Here is a 19,016-nt window from a genome sequence, read left to right on the forward strand (position 1 = left end):
ATCGTGCAAGCAGCCGCAAAGGTCTATGTATCGTTGATCAACAGTCGAGTCGTTTCTATTCGTTTTCTTCCTCCCTCCCTCGACGCTCCCGTCGCTCAATCCCCACCAGCACCAACCCCAGCCATCGCGAGGATCTTCCTCCGACTCTGAGTCTTCCTCCTCCGTATTGTCGTCTTCGAACCCCGCTCGTTCGGAGGAGGAAGGAAACCCAGAGCCTGATGGATTCCCGTGTGGCAGGAGTGCGTCCTCTCTTCCTGCGACGGCATGGAAGGTTCTCGGTGATGAATGGTTGCGCTTCGTCGCAGCGAGCGTGAGCGAGATAGCCGGTCCTCGCTTGGTTCTGGCGGATGGGAGGGACGGGGAGGGTTGGCTTGGGCGACGAGGTCGAGAGGGGAAGTGATGAAATGGAGCGGTTGTGAGGAGTTGACGCAGGTGATGTTGAGTTGTTCCTGTTTGGGGGGAACAGGGAGGCGCAGGTAGGTATGGACGAAGAGACGAGGGTACCGGGGAAGAGAGACGAACCATGTAATGCTGAGAGACCGAGAGAGAAAGGGAGAAGAGAGGACGAGAGGTCAGACAGAACGAATGCCAGAAGTCAGTCGAGACTTGATTGAGACTGACTTTGACTGCGGCACTGAATCTCGCTAGTAAACGAGAGGTAAACGAAACGAGAGGTAAGCGTCAGCTCGAGAAAATGAAGCAACGGAAGAGAATGAGACGCGCCGACCCACTTCGCCTCGCACAACGAGCTGGCCAGTCCTGTGGGAGCGAGGGATCGAAATCAGTTAACGAGGAAAAGGGAAAATGACTGAGGGTGAAAGACTGACCTGCCAGGTCCCTAGATGAGGGATTCCGAAGATGCATTCGACTGAAGGGGACGAGAAGAGAAAGGAGCGTCAGTCCAAACGACGCGATAAAGGTGGACGAAAAGCCCACAAAGCACACCTCGACGAGGAAGTTCCAGAACTCACTGCTGGTTTGAAACTCGATCTTGTTCACCGTGATCGAAGTCGAAGAGTCCATGTCCCTCTTCTCGTCTGTAGCGAGCCAATTCGAGACGCACTTCTCGAGTTCATCGATCTTCGATGTGGAAGTTCCCCAACCGACGTTGACGGTGAGCACCTCCGTCATGTCTCCTGATCGTCGAATGTTGATGATCTTTGTCTGTGAGAGAACGGAGTTGGCGTAGAAGGCCTCCGTCCCATCGAGTCGCCTGAAGAGCGTGGAGAAGATCCGCATCTTCTTGACGATGAAGTTCTCTGTCCCGATGAAAACCTTCGACGAAAAACGGTGCGGGTGAGAGTTCGTGGGGGGCGATGGAAGGGAGTCGGAAAGGAAGGATAAACTGACTCGGTCGCCCGTATCGAAAGGGTGCGAGACGAAGATGAAGATCTGGTGAGTGAGCGAGGGAGAAGAGATCACTCGAGGAGGTCAGCTATGTAACTTCATGAGACCTAGAATAAGAACTCACGACCGAATCGAACGCGTTGGAAGCAGCGCTCTTGAAGACGAACGACAAACCCAAGACAAGAGTGTACAACGACGTGATCTGCGTTCCGATTTGGATTCCGACTGATAGAGAGAGTTCTTTAGAGAGCATCGACGGCTGGATATACTTTGGTAGTTGACTCACAGACAGCGAGAGCAACTGGAAAGAAAGATAAAGGTCAGCTAAAGAAACACAGAAGAGGATGGTCGGGCGACGACTGAGCGTTACGAACTGAAGACGAGTATCACAGCACCCAGAAGGAGGAACATCGCATTCAAGGACGAAGTCGCTTGATCCACGTCTCTGTGGAAAGAAGCAGAGGAAAAAAGATGAGAAATCGAAGGCCATGGCGGCGAAGACGAGGGACGAACTGCATCGATCGAGCGAGGTTTCTCCTCTCCCTATAGATACTGAGCACCAGAGCCTTGATTTCACTCTTGCTGACGTCCCCGTTTCCGTCCTCGTCGAAGACCTGAACCGACCATCAAACGGAAAGGCTCGTCAGCTCGAGAGACGGGAGATTTCGAACAGTCGCGTCGCGTCGAGCTCACTGCGAAAGCCCTCTTCGTCTCATCCTCGGTTGCGAAAGCACATCTGAAGTCACTCTGGTCGAGATATGGCCTCTTGTCTCTCCGATAAGCGACGTAGAGTGCTTTGGCGAGATGCTGTTGCATGGAAAGACGAGAGATCGGTCAAAACTCTGCGCGTCTCTTTCTCTCGAGAAAGAAAGAAGGACTCACCCTCGCAGCTTTCGCACTAGCGACGTCCAGAACAACCGTCTTCTGCTTGTTGAACCGGTTGACTTTGACTTTGAGACCTCTGAGCACCCTGCCGAATCTTGTGCGACTCCTCCTGCTCGACTCGTTGGGTCCATCCGTCTGCGACGACTCGGGAGGGAAGGCAGTATCTGGAGGGGAGAAGGTAGGGAGGGTATCGGAGAGCTGAGAAGACGACGAGGTGTGGTGATTTGTGTTGAGAGGTTGATGTGATGGGTGAAACCCAAGCCAGCGGAAGATGCGAGAGAAAAACGAGGGCGAAGGCGGCGGAGCCATGGGTACGGCAGCGACAAGAGGATCCTGTTCGAATAGCTGAGGGACGACGGGTTGATGAGATGGTCGATAGAAGTTGAGTCGATCGAGAACTGATGTTTTGAACTGACGAAACGGGAGAGACATGGAGTCAGGCACTGAAGAGAAGGAGGGAAGACGCGACAGAACGCGTACCTCGATGTCCTTCAGACGATCTTTGAACGCGACTCGGTGGAAGGAGAGGGCGATGACTTGTAGGATAACCTTCTCTATAGAGTAGAGGAGGATGACGAAGAATAGAAGCTCGATAACTTGTTGAACCTGAGAACGAAACCAGGAGAAGAAGTCAGTCGTCGTTCAATTCAAGAAAGGAGGGTCAATCTCACCCGTGGAGCGTAGGAGGCACGACTCGGCATCTCGTCATTAGAGCTGTAGAGATCGTAGACGCTCTCGAACATGACCACCCACTGTCGAAAAGAACAACGCAAATCAGCACAGCGACGAGACGACTCCGAGAGCGAAGATGGACGCTTTACTGACGCTTCCCCAAGCCCAGGCCCCGTAAAGGATCGGTTTGATCCAGCCTCGTACGACACCGTAGCTGCAAGAACCGAAGTATAGGGAGAAAATATTCAATCAGAACGGGCAGGAAGGAGACGGAGACGCGACTGGACTAACGATTCCAGGTGCATCTTCAGCTTCTCGGTGACTTCTCCCCATATGACCGACACCAATCCCACGATCATAAGAGGAAGCAGATCCACCTGCGCAAAAGGAGGTGGAGAAACGTCGATTCAAGGTCAGACGAGAAGGTCCGAAAGTAAGACGCGACGCGTCAACGCTGTACTCACGATCAAAGCGATCCACCAGGTCACAACAGAACCCAAAGCCATCCAGTAGAACCAGGCTGATACGTTGTCCTGAGAATAGAAGTGAATGGTGAGGCTCGAGTATGTCGATCCACGGCAGAAACGGTGCAAGGACGAGGACTGACAAGGACGAAGGATCGACGCGGCGAGGGATGAGGCCTCTCCCAGATGAGGAGGACCAGCACAGGAGGAGCCGCGAGCAGAGCAGCGAGAAAATGGGATCCAAGGAACGAGAAGAACAGCCAGTGGGTGAACCTGAGATAGAGAAAACTTTGGTTAGCGTTGTGCGATTAAGATTCCGACACCTTCCGTTTCCCCTCGGTCAACGCTCACCTCTTGATCCCCCAGCTCTTCTTCTTCCTCCCTCCCAAGCCCATCTCGTCTTCGAAGTGAGCCTCCTCCTGATCGAGATCCTCCTCCTCTGACCAATCGTGAAGTCTCTCGTCCTCGAGGTCGTCGCTCGTTTCCGAGCTCATCACGGACGCAGGTCGACCTTTCATCTTCTCCTCCCACCTTCCTTCCCCTCGAAGAGGACTCGAAGACTCTCCGAATCCCAGGCCGTAGTCACTCGCTCGGGTATCAACTTGTTCTGAGAATCGAGTTCCTTTGAATGGTCGTTGGAAGGGAGGAGTGGAAGGAGGAGAGGGAGAAGGATGGGTGACGCGAAAGAGGTTGTTGAGCTCGGAGGGGTCGGATTCTTGAAGGGGTGGGGAGGAGGAAGAAGGGTAGCTGGAAGGTCGGTCGAAGGAGTAGGATCGGGAGCGGCGGTAGTGATCTGCAATGGGAGGAGCCGGATCCGATGAAGGGGTTGGGTTTCGACGTAAGGAGGAGGGAGGCGAAGGAGAGCAGGAACGAGGGACGGTCGACGAGTGAGAGGATGAATGGTCGAGTTTGAGAAAGATGGATGAAGTACCGATCGCTGGTGGGCTACGGAGTAAAGGGCGAGAGGAGTCCTGGGAGAGACGAGTTCGAGCTCCCGAAGGCGCCGAATAAGGCATGAGGTCGTTGATGGCGAGTCAAAGGGGAGGGAGGAGAAAGGAAGGTGAGCTTCGACGTTACGACTTTTCGGCGACTCACCCATCTCTCGACCGAGCCGCGTACTAAAGTAAACAAAGAATTATTTTTTTCGATCCAGATCACCCAAAAGAAAGATCTAAAAACCACAACCCCCCTCTACTTCGTCCCATCCTAGAGTCCGTTCGCAATCGATCGAAGCTCGTCCGCATCCGAGGAGGCGTCCACGAGTTTGGTGAGCTCTCCCTTTGGGTTCGAGAGAAGAGCTTTGGGGGTGTCGAACTCAAGCTGAAGGTGCAGGAGAGGAAAGAGGTCAGTGAAAGTCGAGGACTCGAACAGAGAGGGAGGAACGAGGGAGGCTCGACGACGCACCACCTTTCCGGCGCTCAGAACAAGGATTCGATCGTAGTCGAGGATGGACCTGAGTCGATGAGCTGATGAAGAGTAGGGAATAATGAAAAGGAGCAGAGGAGAGAAAAGGGTTAGTGGAGCTCAGGTCGGGAAGAGATTTGGAGGAAGAGGGAGGAGGGACGGACCGATCGTGATCAGAGTGATTCCCTCGAGCTCAGAGCGGATAGAGGTCTGGATGAGCGCATCCGTAGCAAAATCTATGCTCGACGTGGCCTCGTCGAGGATAAACACCTTTGATCTTCGGACGAAGCCTCGCTGAGAGACGAAAGAAAGCGGAGAAGAGGGAAAAGCGAAGACGCGTCAGGTCGAGCTCGAACATCGACGAGGGGGACGGTAGCAACGTACAGCGAGTGCGACAAGCTGACGCTGTCCAGACGAAAGGTTCTCTCCACCAGCCTGAGAAGAAAATAGGTGATGGGAAGTCAGCGAGAACTCTCTCGGACGAAACGAAGGAGGAAGCGGATCGGATCGCTACTGACGGTAATGGGCGTATCAAGGTTGATTGCATGTCCTCCAGGAGTAGTGGTTCCATCTCCAGAGGAAGCTGCCTGAAGCCCAGTGAGTCCCGAAGACTTCAAAGCGGCGAGAAGAACGGCGTCGTCGTGCTCAGAGTACGGATCGATGTTCAAGCGAACCGAACCGCTGAAAGAAGAATCGAGGAAGCCATCAGCTTCTGAGACTGGGAAGAATGAACGGAAATAGGTGTGGGAGCTCACGAGAAGAGAGTAGGATCTTGAGGGATCTGGATTTCGAAGCGAGGGAAGAAGGGATTAGCACGGGTCGACGCGATAGAAAGCAGCGGAGCCGTTGCTCACGATAGTGATCTTCGATCGAAGTGCGTCCAAGTTGATATCGTTATAGTTCTTGTCGTCGATAAAGACATCTCCCGTGGTAGGGATGAGTCGAAGAAGAGCGAGAGCGAGGGTTGATTTTCCTGGAAGATCGCAGGAGAGTCAGTTCGACTCACTCTCTTCGCCTGTTCGAAATTCTGGAGCAAAGATAGACTCACCTGATCCAGTCCTTCCTACGACTCCGATCCTCTCTCCACTGTTGATCTCTAGGTTGATGTTGTCGAGAACGAGAGGTCCATCAGGAGAGTATCGGGCGCTCAGATTCTCGATCTTGATGCTTCCCGAAGCAGGCCAGTAGGCGGGTGGAACTATAGCAGGAGGAGACGAGCAGCAGAGGTGGGGAATATCAGCGATCAAGAAGATTCAGAGGAGTGCTCTGCCAGGGAAGTGTCTAACCTCCGTCGGGCGCGTTTTCTTTCTCCCTCTCGATGACCAGGTAATCTTGGACTCGCTCGACGGAGTTTCCAGCGACCTCCCACATCTGCAGTATGACGAAGAATGAAAAAGGGTCAGCGACGTTGCGGGAGACGGCGGTACGTCTGATTGGAAAGGGATCGAGAAGAGTTCACGTACGTTGAGGACTCGAACAAACCAAAGAATCAGGGTCGAGAACTGAACCGAGACACTGAGAGTGAAACCGATAGCAGACTGAAGAAGCAAAGTCAGTACAGCTCGCCGGAGAGAAGTCGAAGGAAGGTCAAACGCACAGCAGTCCTTTCCCCTGGCCCGTACACAAGGTAGGCAGCGAGAGCGGAGGAAAAGACGGCGGCAAGAGAGTCGAATCGAACGTTGCACCATCGGTTGAGGTTGTAGAACTGACAGAGGCGGAAAGAAGAAGATCAGCGTCGAGGTTTCGTGAAGAAAAAAACGAGAAAAGGAACGAACGACGACGATAGTCCGCATGTAACGATCGACCCTCTTGACTCCCTCTGCTCGGACCTGCTTCTCAGCACCGTAAGCTCGAACGGAAACGAGACCAGCGATGGCGTCTCCGACTGCGGAAAGAAGGAACGGAAGAGGTCAGATCTGCCCGACGCGTCCAATTGGAAGTTGAACTCACAGTGAGAGAAAAGCGGCGACTTCGCGTTACTCATCTCACGCTTGCAAGAGAGTTGAGCATGGATGTCTGCGCAAGAAGAGGGGAGGGGTTAGCGTCGAAGAAGCGGGATAGAGAAAGCAGGGGAGGGGAAAACTGACAGAGCTCAGCGATGGCAGATCCGAAGAGGACCAAGACCAACCCAGCCGCCGAGAACCAGGGGACGACGAAGGTGATACCAGCAAGCTTCACGACCAACGTGATCCCCATGTCCAGAACAGCCGACGTAAGTTCAGTGAACCTGAGTCGAAAACGAAGCGCACTCGGTCAGTCTCGGTTCGACAAGCGCGTCCTCCGTCCCTTTCCTTCCCTCGTGCCCAAGATCTTAAGCTCAAAAGGTGACGAGGACTCACTCTCCGTCAATCGAACGCATATCACGAGTGAATCGAGAAACGATTCGTCCCTGGGGAGTCACTGGAAGGGGAGAAGAGGACGGGTCGTCAGCCTTCTCGAAGGGTTTTGAAGAAGAGGGAGAGAGAAAACGAACTGTCGAGCCATCGAAGGGTAGCTGAGAAGACGCTCGTCAAAAGCTTCTTGTGAATAACCATTCCACTGTAGAGATGCAACGTGGAGAAGAAGAGTCAGCCTCGATGTCCCAGTCGCGTGAAGAAAAGAAGAGAACAACCGCGGACCTTCGAACAGCTCCTCCAGCCCAAACAGCGAACCCGATGGACATAGCAGCAGTTCCTCCGAGGACCAGGGTGCAATAGTAGAAGAGATAGAACTTGACCTGGGGAGCCGAAAGGAGGAGGGAAGCGTGCGATAGAACCGGCCGTCAGCGTCTCTTTCCTTCTTTCGACTTCGAACGTGAGACTCACGGAGACGTTAGAAGCATCCTCAGGGTGTCGAGGATCGTACTGGTCCGCCCACTCTCCCAGCCACCAAGTCTGAGCAAGGACGAGGAACTGATCGAGAACGATGCTGGTGAGTACCACAAGCCAAAAGATCCAGCCCCCGAGGGAGGAGATGAGCAAGTTGATGGCTTGACGAGAGACTCGACCTTCAGCCTGGAGGTTGAAAAGAGGAGAAGAAGAGTTAGCTGCTACTTCGAGGAGATGAGGAGAAGAGAGAGTCCCGGACGTACCTTCTCCTCGGCGAGAACGAGCTTCCCATCCTTCGCAACAGGTTTTTCGACGACGGCATCTACGGGACCTTCGAGGGCGTCGATCTCAGCAGCAATCTCGGCTTTTCCTGAAGTAGCTTACAAAAGATGCGTCAGCAAAGTCGAAGGAAGAGCGGCAGTGAGGTTGAACGAACCCTCGTCCACCTTCTCCTCGACGAAGAGAGCAGGATCGGTCTTGAGAACCTCGTTGACGGATCCTTGAGCTTTGACGCGACCGTCTTGAAGGGTGACGAGGAAGTCAGCAGCGGGTCCGGCCATGGCGATGTGGTGAGTCTGAGGAGCAAAGATGCGAAGAAACGAGTCAGCGCAGGCGACGAGAAAGGACGAAACTGGTGTCCGAACTCACAATCAAGATGACGGTTCGACCTTTGAGGATGTCTCCTTGAAGGCAGTTGTCGATGATGAAGCGGGAAGTCTGGACGTCGAGACTGGTGTTGAGCGAAGAAGAAAGAAGGGAGCGGAGGTCAGCGAGGAAACGACGAGTCAAAAAGAGAGCGCAACTCACGCCGAGAGGATGTCGTCGAGAAGTAGGATACTGGCGGGACTGTAGACCTGTAAAGCAAAGCGAATCAACGTGAAGTTCAGTTCCGAGATAAGAAAGATCCAGAGGGAGAAGCGATGAAACGAACGGCTGCGAGAGAGGAAAAATGAAGGGAGAGGAACGAGTTCAGCGAACGGCTTCGGAACGATGCTTTGAAGAGAAGATACACAGACCTCTTGCTAGGGTAATCCTGGCCTTTTGTCCTCCGGACAGGGTCAATCCCTTCTCTGCTCGAAAGGAACACAGTCGAGGACAATAAGTCAGCAAATTCGTTTCGTAATGAAGTGAAGGGGAGCGAAGAGTAGAAAACGAACCTCCAACTTCGGTCAAATCTCCAGCATCGAACAAAGAGAAGTCTCTCGCCAACGCGCATTGCTCAACGACCTTGGTGTAACGCTCTTCGTCGTAAGGGGACCCGAAGAGGATGTTGTCTCGAAGGGTTTGGTTCTGGAGCCACGACTGTTGATCGGCGTAGGCGACTCCTCCAGATCGAGGAAGAGAGAACGAAGAGCCGGGCTGGTCGAGGAAGAGAGGTTTCGGCTCGATCAGCGAGTGATTTGGTTGGTTCAGAAAAGGAGGAACGCACCTTCTGTTCGAAATGCATCTCTCCCAACAGAGCCATGAAGAGGGAAGTCTTTCCTGATCCAGTCTGCGAAGAAAACCGAAGAGAATCAGCTGCTCGTTCGTCTCCCGTTCCTCCCCAACCCCCGAACATGGGTCGAAACTCACAGGTCCCTCGATAAGGTTGACCTTGCCCTTCTTGAACTTGAGATCGTCGAGGTGAAGCTTGAAATTCCTAACGGTCTCGTCCCCTTCGGGAGCGTTCTTGAGCCAGGCGAAGGTAGCGTTCTGGAAACCAATGAAGTCTGGGTCCTCGACGGCAGGTTCAGCGGCGCCTGGGATGTGTCGATCGATGAGCTCGGTATCTTGGAGGAACTTGTTGAGTCGTCCAAGAGCGACGACTGGAGGGGAGGAAGGAGGGGGGGGGGGGGGAGGTCAGTTCGGGGGAAGGCAGAGGTGAGAAGAGACGCAACGTACAGGACTCGATGAACTGGGAGATCTGGAAGATAGTTCCTAGCGACTGAGAGAAGATGGCGAAGACTGATATTGCGGAGAAGACCTTCGAGGCAGTCTGTCGAGAGAAGGAAGGAAGAGGAGGAGAATTACAGATCAGTTCGTGTCTCGTTTCTCTTCTCCTCTCGTCTTGTCGTGATCGAAGACGAACCAAGTTCCCCTTCTGCACGATGGCGAAGCAGGCAAAGGTGACAACCATGACAAGGAGAGGAAGCTACGGAACAGAAGAGGAGAAGGGGTCAGTCAATCTCGTCGCGTCGCATCGCTGTCGAGGGGAGAGGGAAGAGACTCACAGTGTAGTTGGCAACGCTCATTCCGAGAGACAAGAGCTTCCTCTTCCTGTTGAGCTTCAGCTCCTTGGCCCGAAGCTCTTGAATCGAGGCCTTGACGTTCTGGAAGATGGCGAGGAAAGGAAAGGGAGTGTCAGCGTCTTCGTCGAGGGAGAGGAAAGATCGGAGAGCTGCTTACCTCCTCGATTCCGAACATCTTGGTGATCCGAAGGGAGTTGATCGCTTCCGTGATTCGAGTAACTCGGGCGTCGGCGGCCTCGGTGAACTGAAGGAGGGAGGAAGACGACAGCAAAAAAGACGAGTCAGAACGATCGAGAAACGAGATTGGAGGAGGCATGGATCGAAATGCTGCGAAGCCGATACAGGTGAACAGGTTCGAGAGAGTCGAGAGGGTGTATATCCTCACAAGCTTCTGAGTTCCATGTTGAACCATAGCGAGCTTAGCGGGAAGAGGCGAAGTGAGGACTGTTGGTCGACGCGTCGGACGAAACGATAGGACAAGAAAACGGAGTCAGTATCTCTTTTTGGGGGCCTTCTCTTCGGGACAAGTCTCTACGAAAGGTACGTCTCTACGGCTGCAGGAAGACGACGAGGAAACGAAGAGAAATCGACTCACTCAAGAACGAAATCCCAACGAACGCACTCCATCCGAGGATCTTGTATAGACCAAAGACGGACACAGCGATTCCCAGAGGAGCACTTATAGCACTCAGCATTATCATTCGTGCTCCGATCAGCGAATCCAGATCACTCGACATGTGGTTGCTGATCTGTCCGACACTGGGAGGGAAGGAAAACAAGGAGAGTCAAGCGACGCGTCGGAGAAGAGAGAGAGAGAGAGATCAAACTCACAGGTTTCCTCCGGCCTTAGCAGGCTCTCCATCTGCTCCTTCCTTCTTGGCAGTAGGGTCTTCTCGGAGTTGGATTCGAAGAGCTACGAAGGAAAGGAAAGCGGGGGGGACGACGCGTCAACGGACTCGTTTCGACGAGGGGAAGAGAGTGCGAAGACTTACAGTGCTCGAACAAGACCTGAGTGAGGATGGATTCGGCTCGGCACATGAATCGAGTGCTGACATAGATCAAGATGTCTGAAGAAGAGCGGACGGGGATCAGCTTCGACGCGTCGAAGGAAAAAGAGGAAGATAATCTTACTGAACGTGATTCCCTGAGCCAAAGGTCCGACTCCGATCGCAACGATGTACACCCAAGGCTTGAGGATAGCTCCCTTTCCTTCTTCCTCCAAGTAGGTCAACAGCCTGTTGACTCCCAAGGGAGCGGCGAACTCGAGAAGGACGTAAAGGACGGAGAGCACGCATTTGATGGCGAACTCCTTCCACCAAACCCTGTTGATCGAAACAAGAGAAGTCAGCTTACCAAGATTATAGTCGGAGAGCTCTATCTCGAAGCTACACACCTCAAAATCCTCCAACCGAGATGCCTCTTCTTGTTCTTCGGCGCTCGAGCGTCCTTGGAGTGAGGATCGAGTTGGAAGAGCATCGTAGTTCGAAGGTAGACGGCCTTGTCGTGATCTCCGAGAGCTGGAAGATCCTCGAAGGGGAGGCTAGGCAGGGACCAAGCGTGGAAGACGAGAGGGTCGAGGAAGGTGAAGAACAAGATGGCGAACAGGGAAGAGGTTTGTTCCGCCGTGGGCTCAGAGTTTCCGGTCGGGTCGAGAGGGATGTAAGGACGAGGAGTGAAAAGGGGAGGGAAAAGAGCCGTGAAGGTGAGGACCTGGAGGGAAAAGTGAGAGGGGTTGGGATTGAGTTCAGGGAGGAGCTCAGGAAGAGGGAGAGAGACGAAAACGCACTCCGAGTCTGATCCACATGGCGACGTCGAGCTTGTCGCTGCTTCGAATGGTGAAGGTGATCATAGGGTAGATGTCCCTCTTGGCGTAGACGCACCAGACTGTCAAGGTCGATACAGGTGAAGGTCAGCTCTCGAGGAAGGGAGGGGAGAGGAGAGGGCGAAAGCTCACCTCCGAGCAAGAGAGTAATGATGTGAGCTTTGAGAGCGTAAGTGACCGACGAGTTGACGGAAGGACGGTAGAAGATCGATGCGACCGAGAGGATGGACAGGTAAGACTGGTAGCGCAAAGAAAGTTATCGATGAGCTCATGAAAGGGAAACAAGAAACAAAGGAAGGCTCAACTCACGAAAAGACCGAAGAGGCCAAACTCGACCAGGGTCTCCTTCGTTCCCTCCGCCTTGAGAGCAGCCATAGCGTTCAACACGACCAAAGTGACCAACCCTCCGAGCCTGAGCAGACTCCAGGTCAAGATCATCCAGCCTCCGTTCTTGCCAACCCATCCTTTGCCTCGCAGGAAGGCGTCGGCTGCCTCCTTCAAGGCCTTCTTTGTCTCGAGCTCCTCCTCCTCCTGAGTGAGAGTATCCGACGAGTCCGAAGACGAGGAGGAGAGGGATTGGTACGACGAAGAAGATCTGGATTTCTTGATTCGTTTGTAGAGTCCGATGGAAGCTGGGAGGGCGACGAACTGAACGAGGAGGAGGAGGATGGAAACGAAGCCGAGGAGAGCGAGATGCGTTCGTTGATCGAGCCAGAACGATTTGGGGATGTGAGCACTGCGAAGAGATATACAAGTATTAGCCTGACGCTCGCTGAGCAGGTCTGAATCGGGGTGAGCTGCTACTCACGGCTTATCGAACGCAGCCGAAAGGGTCTCGAAGGACGTGGAGGAGGAGGAGGGAAGGAGAGTCGCAACGAGCGCTTTTTGAGCAGAGTAGAGATCCATCGGCCTCCGGATGACTTGGGAGGTTGTCGAGTAGGGAAGAAGGCGAGGAGGGCCTTCTTGTAGGAGAAGAGAAGAAGGGGAGGGAGTGGGTGGTGGTCGAAGGAAGGAAGGAAAGGTCTAATCTGAGCTTCAAATGGCCTTCAACCGAACAGCATGGCGACCGTCGACTGGCACCGCGTGGGCTTCCTTCTTCCTGCCTCTGCCGTTCTTTTCTTATTCTCCCTGCCTACCGAGGAGTGTCTTCCTCTCAGCTGGGGAAGTTTTTTCTCACTTGCAGTAGGGAAGAAGGGCAGATCGGTGCGTCGGATCTCACCGACGGGCTGAAATCCCCCTAGCAACCCTTCGAAAGAGAAAGAAAGCCTCCGGTTCCAAGTACACGAGTCACGAAGGGATGAGAGTCGTGTAGTCCTGACTAGAGAATCGGATGACTCCCTTCTGTCTCTCGGATCCGTTGGGTTTCGACGTGTCGTCAAGTTGAAGAGACGCGTGTTTTGGGAAGCTCGGAGGGGACGAGAGAGCCTCGAGGCCCAAGATTTCCCTAAGCATGTCTACTTTCAGACCTTCTAGGCGGGCAGTCGCTTTGACCTGCAGATTCAGATCCCAGAAGGACGAAACAAAGCTGATTCGGACGCGTTCTCACTGGTTGATTCGACGACAAGGAGTCTCGATTTCGAAAGGTTTTCGCTTTGTTCAATTGGACGAGAGTTTCACTTTCTTCGCTCGATCCTTGATACACTAAGAGCGGACTCAAATCCAAAGATATCTTTCGCTGAAACGCCGTCCTCGTTCGGCTGACCCCGCGAGCTCTGATGCTTCCTCTCTCTCTCCTCCCAACGGCCAACAACCCTCTCTCTTCCCCTCTTTCAAACCATGACGTCCAGTCCACCACCAGGAGAATACCGCTCCACCTTCACTTCTCGTTCACCTTCCTCCACCGTCCTCCCCTCCCTCGCTGCTGGCGGCTCTCCTCTTGCGACGGAGGAATCTCCTCTCCTGCTTCACCTCGATAGATCTCTGTCTCGTTCGAGATCTCGAGGTCCCAGAGGAGCAGGAGTTGAAAGTGCTATAGGAGACGAGGAGGACGACGAAGTCCCCGAAGAGGCGGAGAGTGCGAGCAGTAGTGGAGGAGGAGGAGGGTCGTCCAGGAGGAAGGGAGGAGCAGGGTCAGGAGGGATTGAAGGTGGGAGGGGAGAGAGGACGAAGAAGAGGCTGAATACGCTCAAGACGAGGAGTAGATACTAGTGAGTTCGAATCAGGTCCAATTCCGACTCGAGAACTGCTTCAGAAGGGGCGTGGTCGAACGAGGAAGGACCGAGCTCAGCAAGCGAGTTCAGAAGAAGGAGAGTCTTTCCTTCGACGAGCAAGAGAGGTGCCTCTCTACCCTCTCCTCTACATCTTCGCCCACGGAGACTCACCTCGCGTCTCAAGTTGAGCTCGAGCGAAGAGCCGTCTATCGAAGAAGAGTTGGAAAGGAGAAGGACCAACGCTCGAACGTCAAGTCGCTTCAAGCTTCTGCCCCTCTCCCGACGAGACTGTTCGAGCTCGCTCAACCCCATATCCTTGCCCACAGTTCAATGGTACCTACGGGATATAGACTCCAGCTCCTACGTCTCTCCTCTCGTTCAACCTTTCCCTCCCTCCCTCCTTCCTCGCTTGCTCTTGCCGACAGCGTCATCGTCCTCGTCGCTCTCGCCTGTTCTGAAGAGCGCTAGTCTAACGCTCCATTTCCTTTCCTTTCCACAGTATCCCTGTTCTCTCATGGGCACCTGACTATAACTTATCGCTGTACGTGCTTTCTCGTTCTTCTCCTCCTCCTCAAACTCGAACCAAACGACTTCTGCTCGACCTCCGGCTCGCCACGAACCTTCTTCCCATCTTCGTTTCCCGTCTCTTCCTTCTGACCTCTCCAACTCGTTATTTTACACCTTCACAGTCTTGCTGGAGACTTCGTTGCTGGGGTTACAGTCCGTCTTCCTTCGTCTCGCCTCATTCCTGTTCAATTTCGTTTCTTCGCTGACCTCGAACGCGTCGTCGTCCTTCGTCTTCAGCTCGCATGCCTCCTCATTCCTCAAGGAATATCCTATGCATCTCAGCTCGGTCACCTCTCTCCAATCGCAGGTCTCTACTCCGCTGCCGTTCCTGGAATCATCTATGCCGTTCTTGGTACTTGTCGGTTCGTTCTTTCTCTGCTTCCCTCTCCGTTCTTCCTCTCGCTGACTCGACTCAACTTCTGGTTTCTTGCAATCCTCAGCCAGCTGAGCATCGGACCCGAAGCCGCTCTTAGTCTACTGGTCGGAAACACCATCATGGAGATCATCGGAGAGGTCGATCGAGATCCCCATCACCCTCTCGGAGCCGCTGCGAAGGCTAGGATTGGAGTCGAGGTTGCTACTGGGATGGGAGTGCAGGTGAGTCTTCGTTGATCATTTCCTTCAGTTCCCTGCGTTCGAATGAGAGCTGACTTGCCGTTCGACGCGTTTTTCTCCCTTCAGGTCGGTCTCCTCACCTTCGCTCTCGGTCTCTTTCGACTCGGTTTCCTCGACGTCGTCTTATCTCGAGCTCTCCTTCGAGGGTTCATCACCGCTGTAGGAGTGGTCATTTGCGTCGAACAGGTTTGTTCTCATCGCTGTCATTTACTTTGGCTTCCGAGGACTGACCTCGTTCTTGCTCGCTCAGTTGATCGGGATGCTCGGACTCGGACCCATCCTCGCCAAACTCGCTGATCCTCCAACAACGACACTCGGAAAGTTCTCCTTCCTTGTGGGACATGTTTCTCAGACTCACAAGTTGACAGCAATGGTTCGTCGTTCTCTTCTTTCTCGTTCCTTTCCTCGACGACGTGAGAACTCATCCGCTCCTCTCTCGTTCGATTCAGGTCGCCTTCTCCACCCTCGCCTTCCTCATCATCGCTCGGATCACCAAGAAGAGCCTCAAGAACAAGAAGGGACTCGGCTTCATGAAGTTTATTCCGGAGATCTTCGTAGGAGTTTGCGTCACGACCTGTTCGTTCATCTCTTCTTCGCTTCCTTCGACACGCGTTTGGAGCCCTAACCCTCCTCGTTCTCAACTTCGGTAGTCTTGACCTCCCGCTTCGGATGGGATAAGGAAGGTCTTCTCGTTCTCGGCAAGATCGAGGCCCTCGGAGGAGGAGATCTGGGCGTGATTGGGTTCCCGATCAAGACTTCGACGCTGAAACACTTTACGAGAACCGTGAGTACCCACCCTCGCTCCCTCCGTCACCTATATCGGAACTGATAGCTGAATTTGCTCTCTTCGCTTGATTTTCCCAGTTGACTGCCTCGGCTGTCATCTCCGTCATCGGGTTCGTCGACAGCATCGTCGCTGCGAAGGAGAACTCCTCAAAGTACGGCTACTCGATTTCACCGAATCGTGAACTCGTGGCTCTCGGTGCTGCCAACATTGCTAGGTTAGTTCTCTACGCCTCTATCTTTTCGCATCTCGTCGAGATTCAGACCTAACTTCCCTTCTTTCTCGACGCGTCTCCCACAGCTCCTTCTTCCCGGGTCTCGTCCCCGGTTTCGGTACACCCTCTCCCCCCGCCCATCATTCCTCCAGCTTCCGTTCTGACCTTTTCTTCTCACTGTCGTCCCACAGGATCTCTCACTCGTTCCCGCCTCAATGGAGAATTCGGAGCTCGAACCCAGATGAGCGGTCTCTTCACCTCTGGATCCATCTTCTTCGCCATCGCTTTCCTGCTTCCGTATCTCTTCTACCTTCCAAAATGTGTTCTCGTACGTTCTCTCGCTCTGTCGACCTTCTATTCGTCCGAGATCCATCTCGAGCTGACTGGGTTTCTCTTTCTTTGATCAGTCGTCTATCGTTCTTCTCGTCGTTTGGGGAATCCTCATCGAGGTGCCTCATGAGATCCTCTTCTACGCTAGGGTTCGAGGTAAGCAGCGTCTTCTCGGTCGCTTGGTTGAGTCGGTGGAGGAAGGAGGCGCGTCGTTCGACAAGAGCACGAGGAAACAAAGACTGACTTCGTGTTTTCTTCCTCGACTCTGTGTACAGCCGGCAAGGACTTCGCTCAGATGCTTGGAACCTTTCTTCTCACCCTTTTCGTTGGAGTTGAGGTAAGTTTTTTTGTTTCGTTCTCTACGAGACTGCTTCCCGTCGACGAAGCTGACCGACGACCTCGCCTTCTCCTCGTCGAACAGACTGGCCTCGTCGCCTCGGTGGCTTTCTCGTTGATTCTCGTCGTTCAGAACTCTACTCAGACGAGGATCAAGATCTTGGGTCATCTCGGGGACGAGTGGGTGCCGATCGTGAGGCCTTTCTTCCCGTCCAAGGCGAACGCGACGACGCGACGGTGGGAGTTCAGAGACGACGACGATGACGGCTGACCTCCTTCCTCTTCCTGAATCGGTCTTCCAGGACGAGAACCCCGAAGCGGAGGAGGACGTTCCCGGAGTGCTTGTCATTCGAATCAGGGAGTCCCTCAACTTTGGTGAGCCGATCTCTTTCTCTCGATTCTCTCGACGTGCTCTCTTCTTCGTCGTCTCGAGAAGAACCAGAAGAGTACTGACACATTTTCCTGCTGCTTGTTCATCGATTCATAGCCAACACCGGTCAACTCAAAGAACGACTGAGAAGACTGGAGCTGTACGGCCCTAACAAAGCTCACCCCTCCGAAGCTCCTCGTCGAGAAGAAGCTTGCGTAGTTGTCATTCACATGAGCGATGTAGAATCCGTACGTCCCTTCTTTCTCCCTTTCTCGCCTTCACAAAATTAACTTTGCATCTCTCCCCTTCTCGTTCAGATCGACTCCTCGTGCGTCGCTTTCTTCTTTCCTTCCCTCCCTCTACCCTCTTTCCCTCCGCACCATCTTCTCTTTGTATCTAACCTGCTTTCGTCTCTCAATTCCACACCTAGATCCATCGCCATTTTCATCGAGATCGTCGAAGCCTACCAAGCTCGAGGCGTTCACATCTTCTTCACTCACCTTCGACCTGCTCAAATGCAGCTCTTCGAGGTCTCGGGGCTCGTCGACCTTCTCGGAAGGAGCTACTTCCAGGACGACGTGATGTCGGCTGTCAGGATCGTGGAAGAGAGGGGTTTGGGAAGCACGGTTGTGTTGAGGTGAGGAGAGGCAGACGCAAAGGACGCGTCTGGGTGTCTAATTTTGGCTTAGATGGCTCGGTGCTTACGACTGGGATATATTTGTTTGCGTTGGCTACCCTTCAAAGTGCTACGAGAGACAGCTAAAGGAGAGAGAACAAACGAGACGTGTCAAGGAGAGAGAAAGAGAAACGAAACAACAAAGAGACACGGACCGGGACGAAGCGAAGTGAAAGAAGAAACTATGCAAGAGAAAACAACTACGACAGCACCTCCTACTCCTCTCCCTCAGACCTCCCTCGTCTCGTTCCCTCTCGAAGATCCGACTAGACCCGTCTCCCGTTCACTCCGTCATTTCTCCTACGATCAAACCAGCGCTCCTCAACAAGATCGCTTTCGCTCTCGGCAAGAACTGGGTCTTCGCCTCCTTCGTCACATCAACGGATACTCAGAGGGAGGCTCGTCTCCCGTTCACTCCCTTCAGCAAAGCCTCCCTCTGAGTATCCGTTGATGTGATGAAGGAGGTGAGGAACCGAGTTCTTGCCGAGAGCGGAAGCGGTCTTGTTGAGCAGCGCTGGTTTGCTCGTACGAGAGACAACGAAGTCGGCGGGAGCATCGGTGTCGAGAGGGAGAGGAAGAGGAAGAGCGAGCTTTGGAAACGGATTCGAGAGGGAAAGAGGGTCAGATTCTGGAAGATTGGTATCCCACGATAGAGTTCTTGGACCTACAGCGGAAGTGGAGGCCATTCTGAGAACTTGAGCCACCTCTTGAGGGTGTGGGAGACCTAGATGGAGGGGAGGGGAGGGAGGAAGGAGGAGTCAGAGCTCAGCTCAACTTTCTTCTTCCCCTTTCTCTCCTTTGAAAATCTACTCCCTCCTCGAATCGATACGGCGATGAAGATGTCTAGACTCACGTTGTACTCTACGAAAAAGGAGAGATTTGAGAAGTGTGGATGGGAGGGAAGAGGAAGATGGGCGTCGGAGGGAAGGAGCTCGGGGAGGTGGAGGAGAGGAGGGTTGAATTCGTGCAAGGAGGGTTGATTTCTTGCAAAACTCAAAACCGGATAGTGTATGGGGCTCATTTAGGATATCACAGTAATGTCGCCATTTCCAAGGGATGTAAAAAATCCGAGGGACGTTTTCCTGCTTGTGAAGCGACAGAATCTGAACGCGACGCGCCGGTTGATTTCTTGCAAAATCGCCTGCTTGGGAATCGAATATCGAACCATCGGTCAGTGGCGAGTCTGAACGTGGACGGGTTCGGAGTTGGGATCTGGATTTTTTCTCAGCGTCGAGGTCTCTGTTGGTTTGGGCGAGGGAAGCGGTCGGGTCGGGCTGGTTTTCGTTTGGGGCCGACTGATTGCTGGCTCTTGTAGAAGGCTTGAGCTCTTAGCTTTTCGAGTTTC

General features: G+C 53.6%; 3 protein-coding genes across 3 annotated transcripts; 1 reads left to right on the top strand and 2 right to left on the bottom strand.

The window, feature by feature from the left end:
- On the bottom strand, nt 1-4,511 carry BDY24DRAFT_441351 (Mechanosensitive ion channel-domain-containing protein). Its single transcript, XM_076644600.1, has 20 exons — nt 3,720-4,511; nt 3,512-3,641; nt 3,369-3,437; nt 3,196-3,281; nt 3,058-3,118; nt 2,904-2,984; nt 2,713-2,838; nt 2,230-2,643; nt 2,041-2,154; nt 1,861-1,961; nt 1,722-1,792; nt 1,634-1,648; nt 1,472-1,572; nt 1,351-1,392; nt 972-1,275; nt 828-868; nt 732-759; nt 622-644; nt 523-531; nt 1-449 (listed from the first exon to the last, which is right to left on the bottom strand). The coding sequence occupies exons 1-20, from the start codon at nt 4,382-4,384 to the stop codon at nt 96-98; spliced, it is 2,835 nt and encodes a 944-aa protein (XP_076496722.1). The 5' UTR covers nt 4,385-4,511; the 3' UTR covers nt 1-95.
- On the bottom strand, nt 4,488-12,632 carry BDY24DRAFT_388912 (P-loop containing nucleoside triphosphate hydrolase protein). The gene is made up of 41 exons (XM_076640449.1): nt 12,438-12,632; nt 11,939-12,365; nt 11,762-11,867; nt 11,594-11,691; nt 11,201-11,517; nt 10,939-11,129; nt 10,800-10,874; nt 10,639-10,720; nt 10,403-10,566; nt 10,193-10,251; nt 9,965-10,051; nt 9,790-9,888; nt 9,648-9,710; nt 9,461-9,554; nt 9,152-9,384; nt 9,009-9,071; nt 8,737-8,938; nt 8,596-8,649; nt 8,564-8,565; nt 8,387-8,433; nt 8,228-8,309; nt 8,016-8,154; nt 7,843-7,949; nt 7,577-7,765; nt 7,391-7,488; nt 7,246-7,310; nt 7,112-7,172; nt 6,860-6,999; nt 6,723-6,788; nt 6,548-6,657; nt 6,370-6,477; nt 6,236-6,310; nt 6,059-6,143; nt 5,821-5,970; nt 5,627-5,745; nt 5,528-5,553; nt 5,291-5,453; nt 5,157-5,207; nt 4,937-5,066; nt 4,773-4,834; nt 4,488-4,688 (listed from the first exon to the last, which is right to left on the bottom strand). The coding sequence occupies exons 1-41, from the start codon at nt 12,533-12,535 to the stop codon at nt 4,575-4,577; spliced, it is 4,701 nt and encodes a 1,566-aa protein (XP_076496723.1). The 5' UTR covers nt 12,536-12,632; the 3' UTR covers nt 4,488-4,574.
- Nucleotides 12,633-13,330: 698 nt separating this feature from the next.
- On the top strand, nt 13,331-17,780 carry BDY24DRAFT_388916 (uncharacterized protein). The gene is made up of 19 exons (XM_076640450.1): nt 13,331-13,776; nt 14,279-14,320; nt 14,469-14,499; nt 14,584-14,708; nt 14,787-14,943; nt 15,028-15,147; nt 15,212-15,334; nt 15,411-15,537; nt 15,612-15,745; nt 15,826-15,962; nt 16,046-16,077; nt 16,151-16,287; nt 16,367-16,445; nt 16,565-16,626; nt 16,711-16,818; nt 16,928-17,000; nt 17,113-17,243; nt 17,313-17,323; nt 17,426-17,780. The coding sequence occupies exons 1-19, from the start codon at nt 13,406-13,408 to the stop codon at nt 17,634-17,636; spliced, it is 2,211 nt and encodes a 736-aa protein (XP_076496724.1). The 5' UTR covers nt 13,331-13,405; the 3' UTR covers nt 17,637-17,780.
- The last annotated feature ends 1,236 nt before the right edge of the window (nt 17,781-19,016 follow it).

The sequence above is a fragment of the Mrakia frigida genome, assembly GCF_051309035.1.
Source record: "Mrakia frigida strain ATCC 22029 unplaced genomic scaffold BDY24scaffold_15, whole genome shotgun sequence".
NCBI classification, from domain to species: domain Eukaryota; kingdom Fungi; phylum Basidiomycota; class Tremellomycetes; order Cystofilobasidiales; family Mrakiaceae; genus Mrakia; species Mrakia frigida.

Coding starts and splice junctions, on each gene's coding strand:
- BDY24DRAFT_388912 (XM_076640449.1), bottom strand. CDS start 12,535: ATGGATCTCTACTCTGCTCAAAAAGCGCTCGTTGCGACTCTCCTTCCC. Junction 9,889..9,964: donor AGATGTTCGGAATCGAGGAG/GTAAGCAGCTCT, acceptor GCCATCTTCCAG/AACGTCAAGGCCTCGATTCA. Junction 5,746..5,820: donor CGTAGGAAGGACTGGATCAG/GTGAGTCTATCT, acceptor GCGATCTTCCAG/GAAAATCAACCCTCGCTCTC.
- BDY24DRAFT_441351 (XM_076644600.1), bottom strand. CDS start 4,384: ATGCCTTATTCGGCGCCTTCGGGAGCTCGAACTCGTCTCTCCCAGGAC. Junction 2,839..2,903: donor GTGCCTCCTACGCTCCACGG/GTGAGATTGACC, acceptor TTTCGTTCTCAG/GTTCAACAAGTTATCGAGCT. Junction 1,393..1,471: donor CCAACGCGTTCGATTCGGTC/GTGAGTTCTTAT, acceptor CTCACTCACCAG/ATCTTCATCTTCGTCTCGCA.
- BDY24DRAFT_388916 (XM_076640450.1), top strand. CDS start 13,406: ATGACGTCCAGTCCACCACCAGGAGAATACCGCTCCACCTTCACTTCT. Junction 14,709..14,786: donor GCCGTTCTTGGTACTTGTCG/GTTCGTTCTTTC, acceptor TGCAATCCTCAG/CCAGCTGAGCATCGGACCCG. Junction 16,819..16,927: donor GGGACGAGTGGGTGCCGATC/GTGAGGCCTTTC, acceptor TCGGTCTTCCAG/GACGAGAACCCCGAAGCGGA.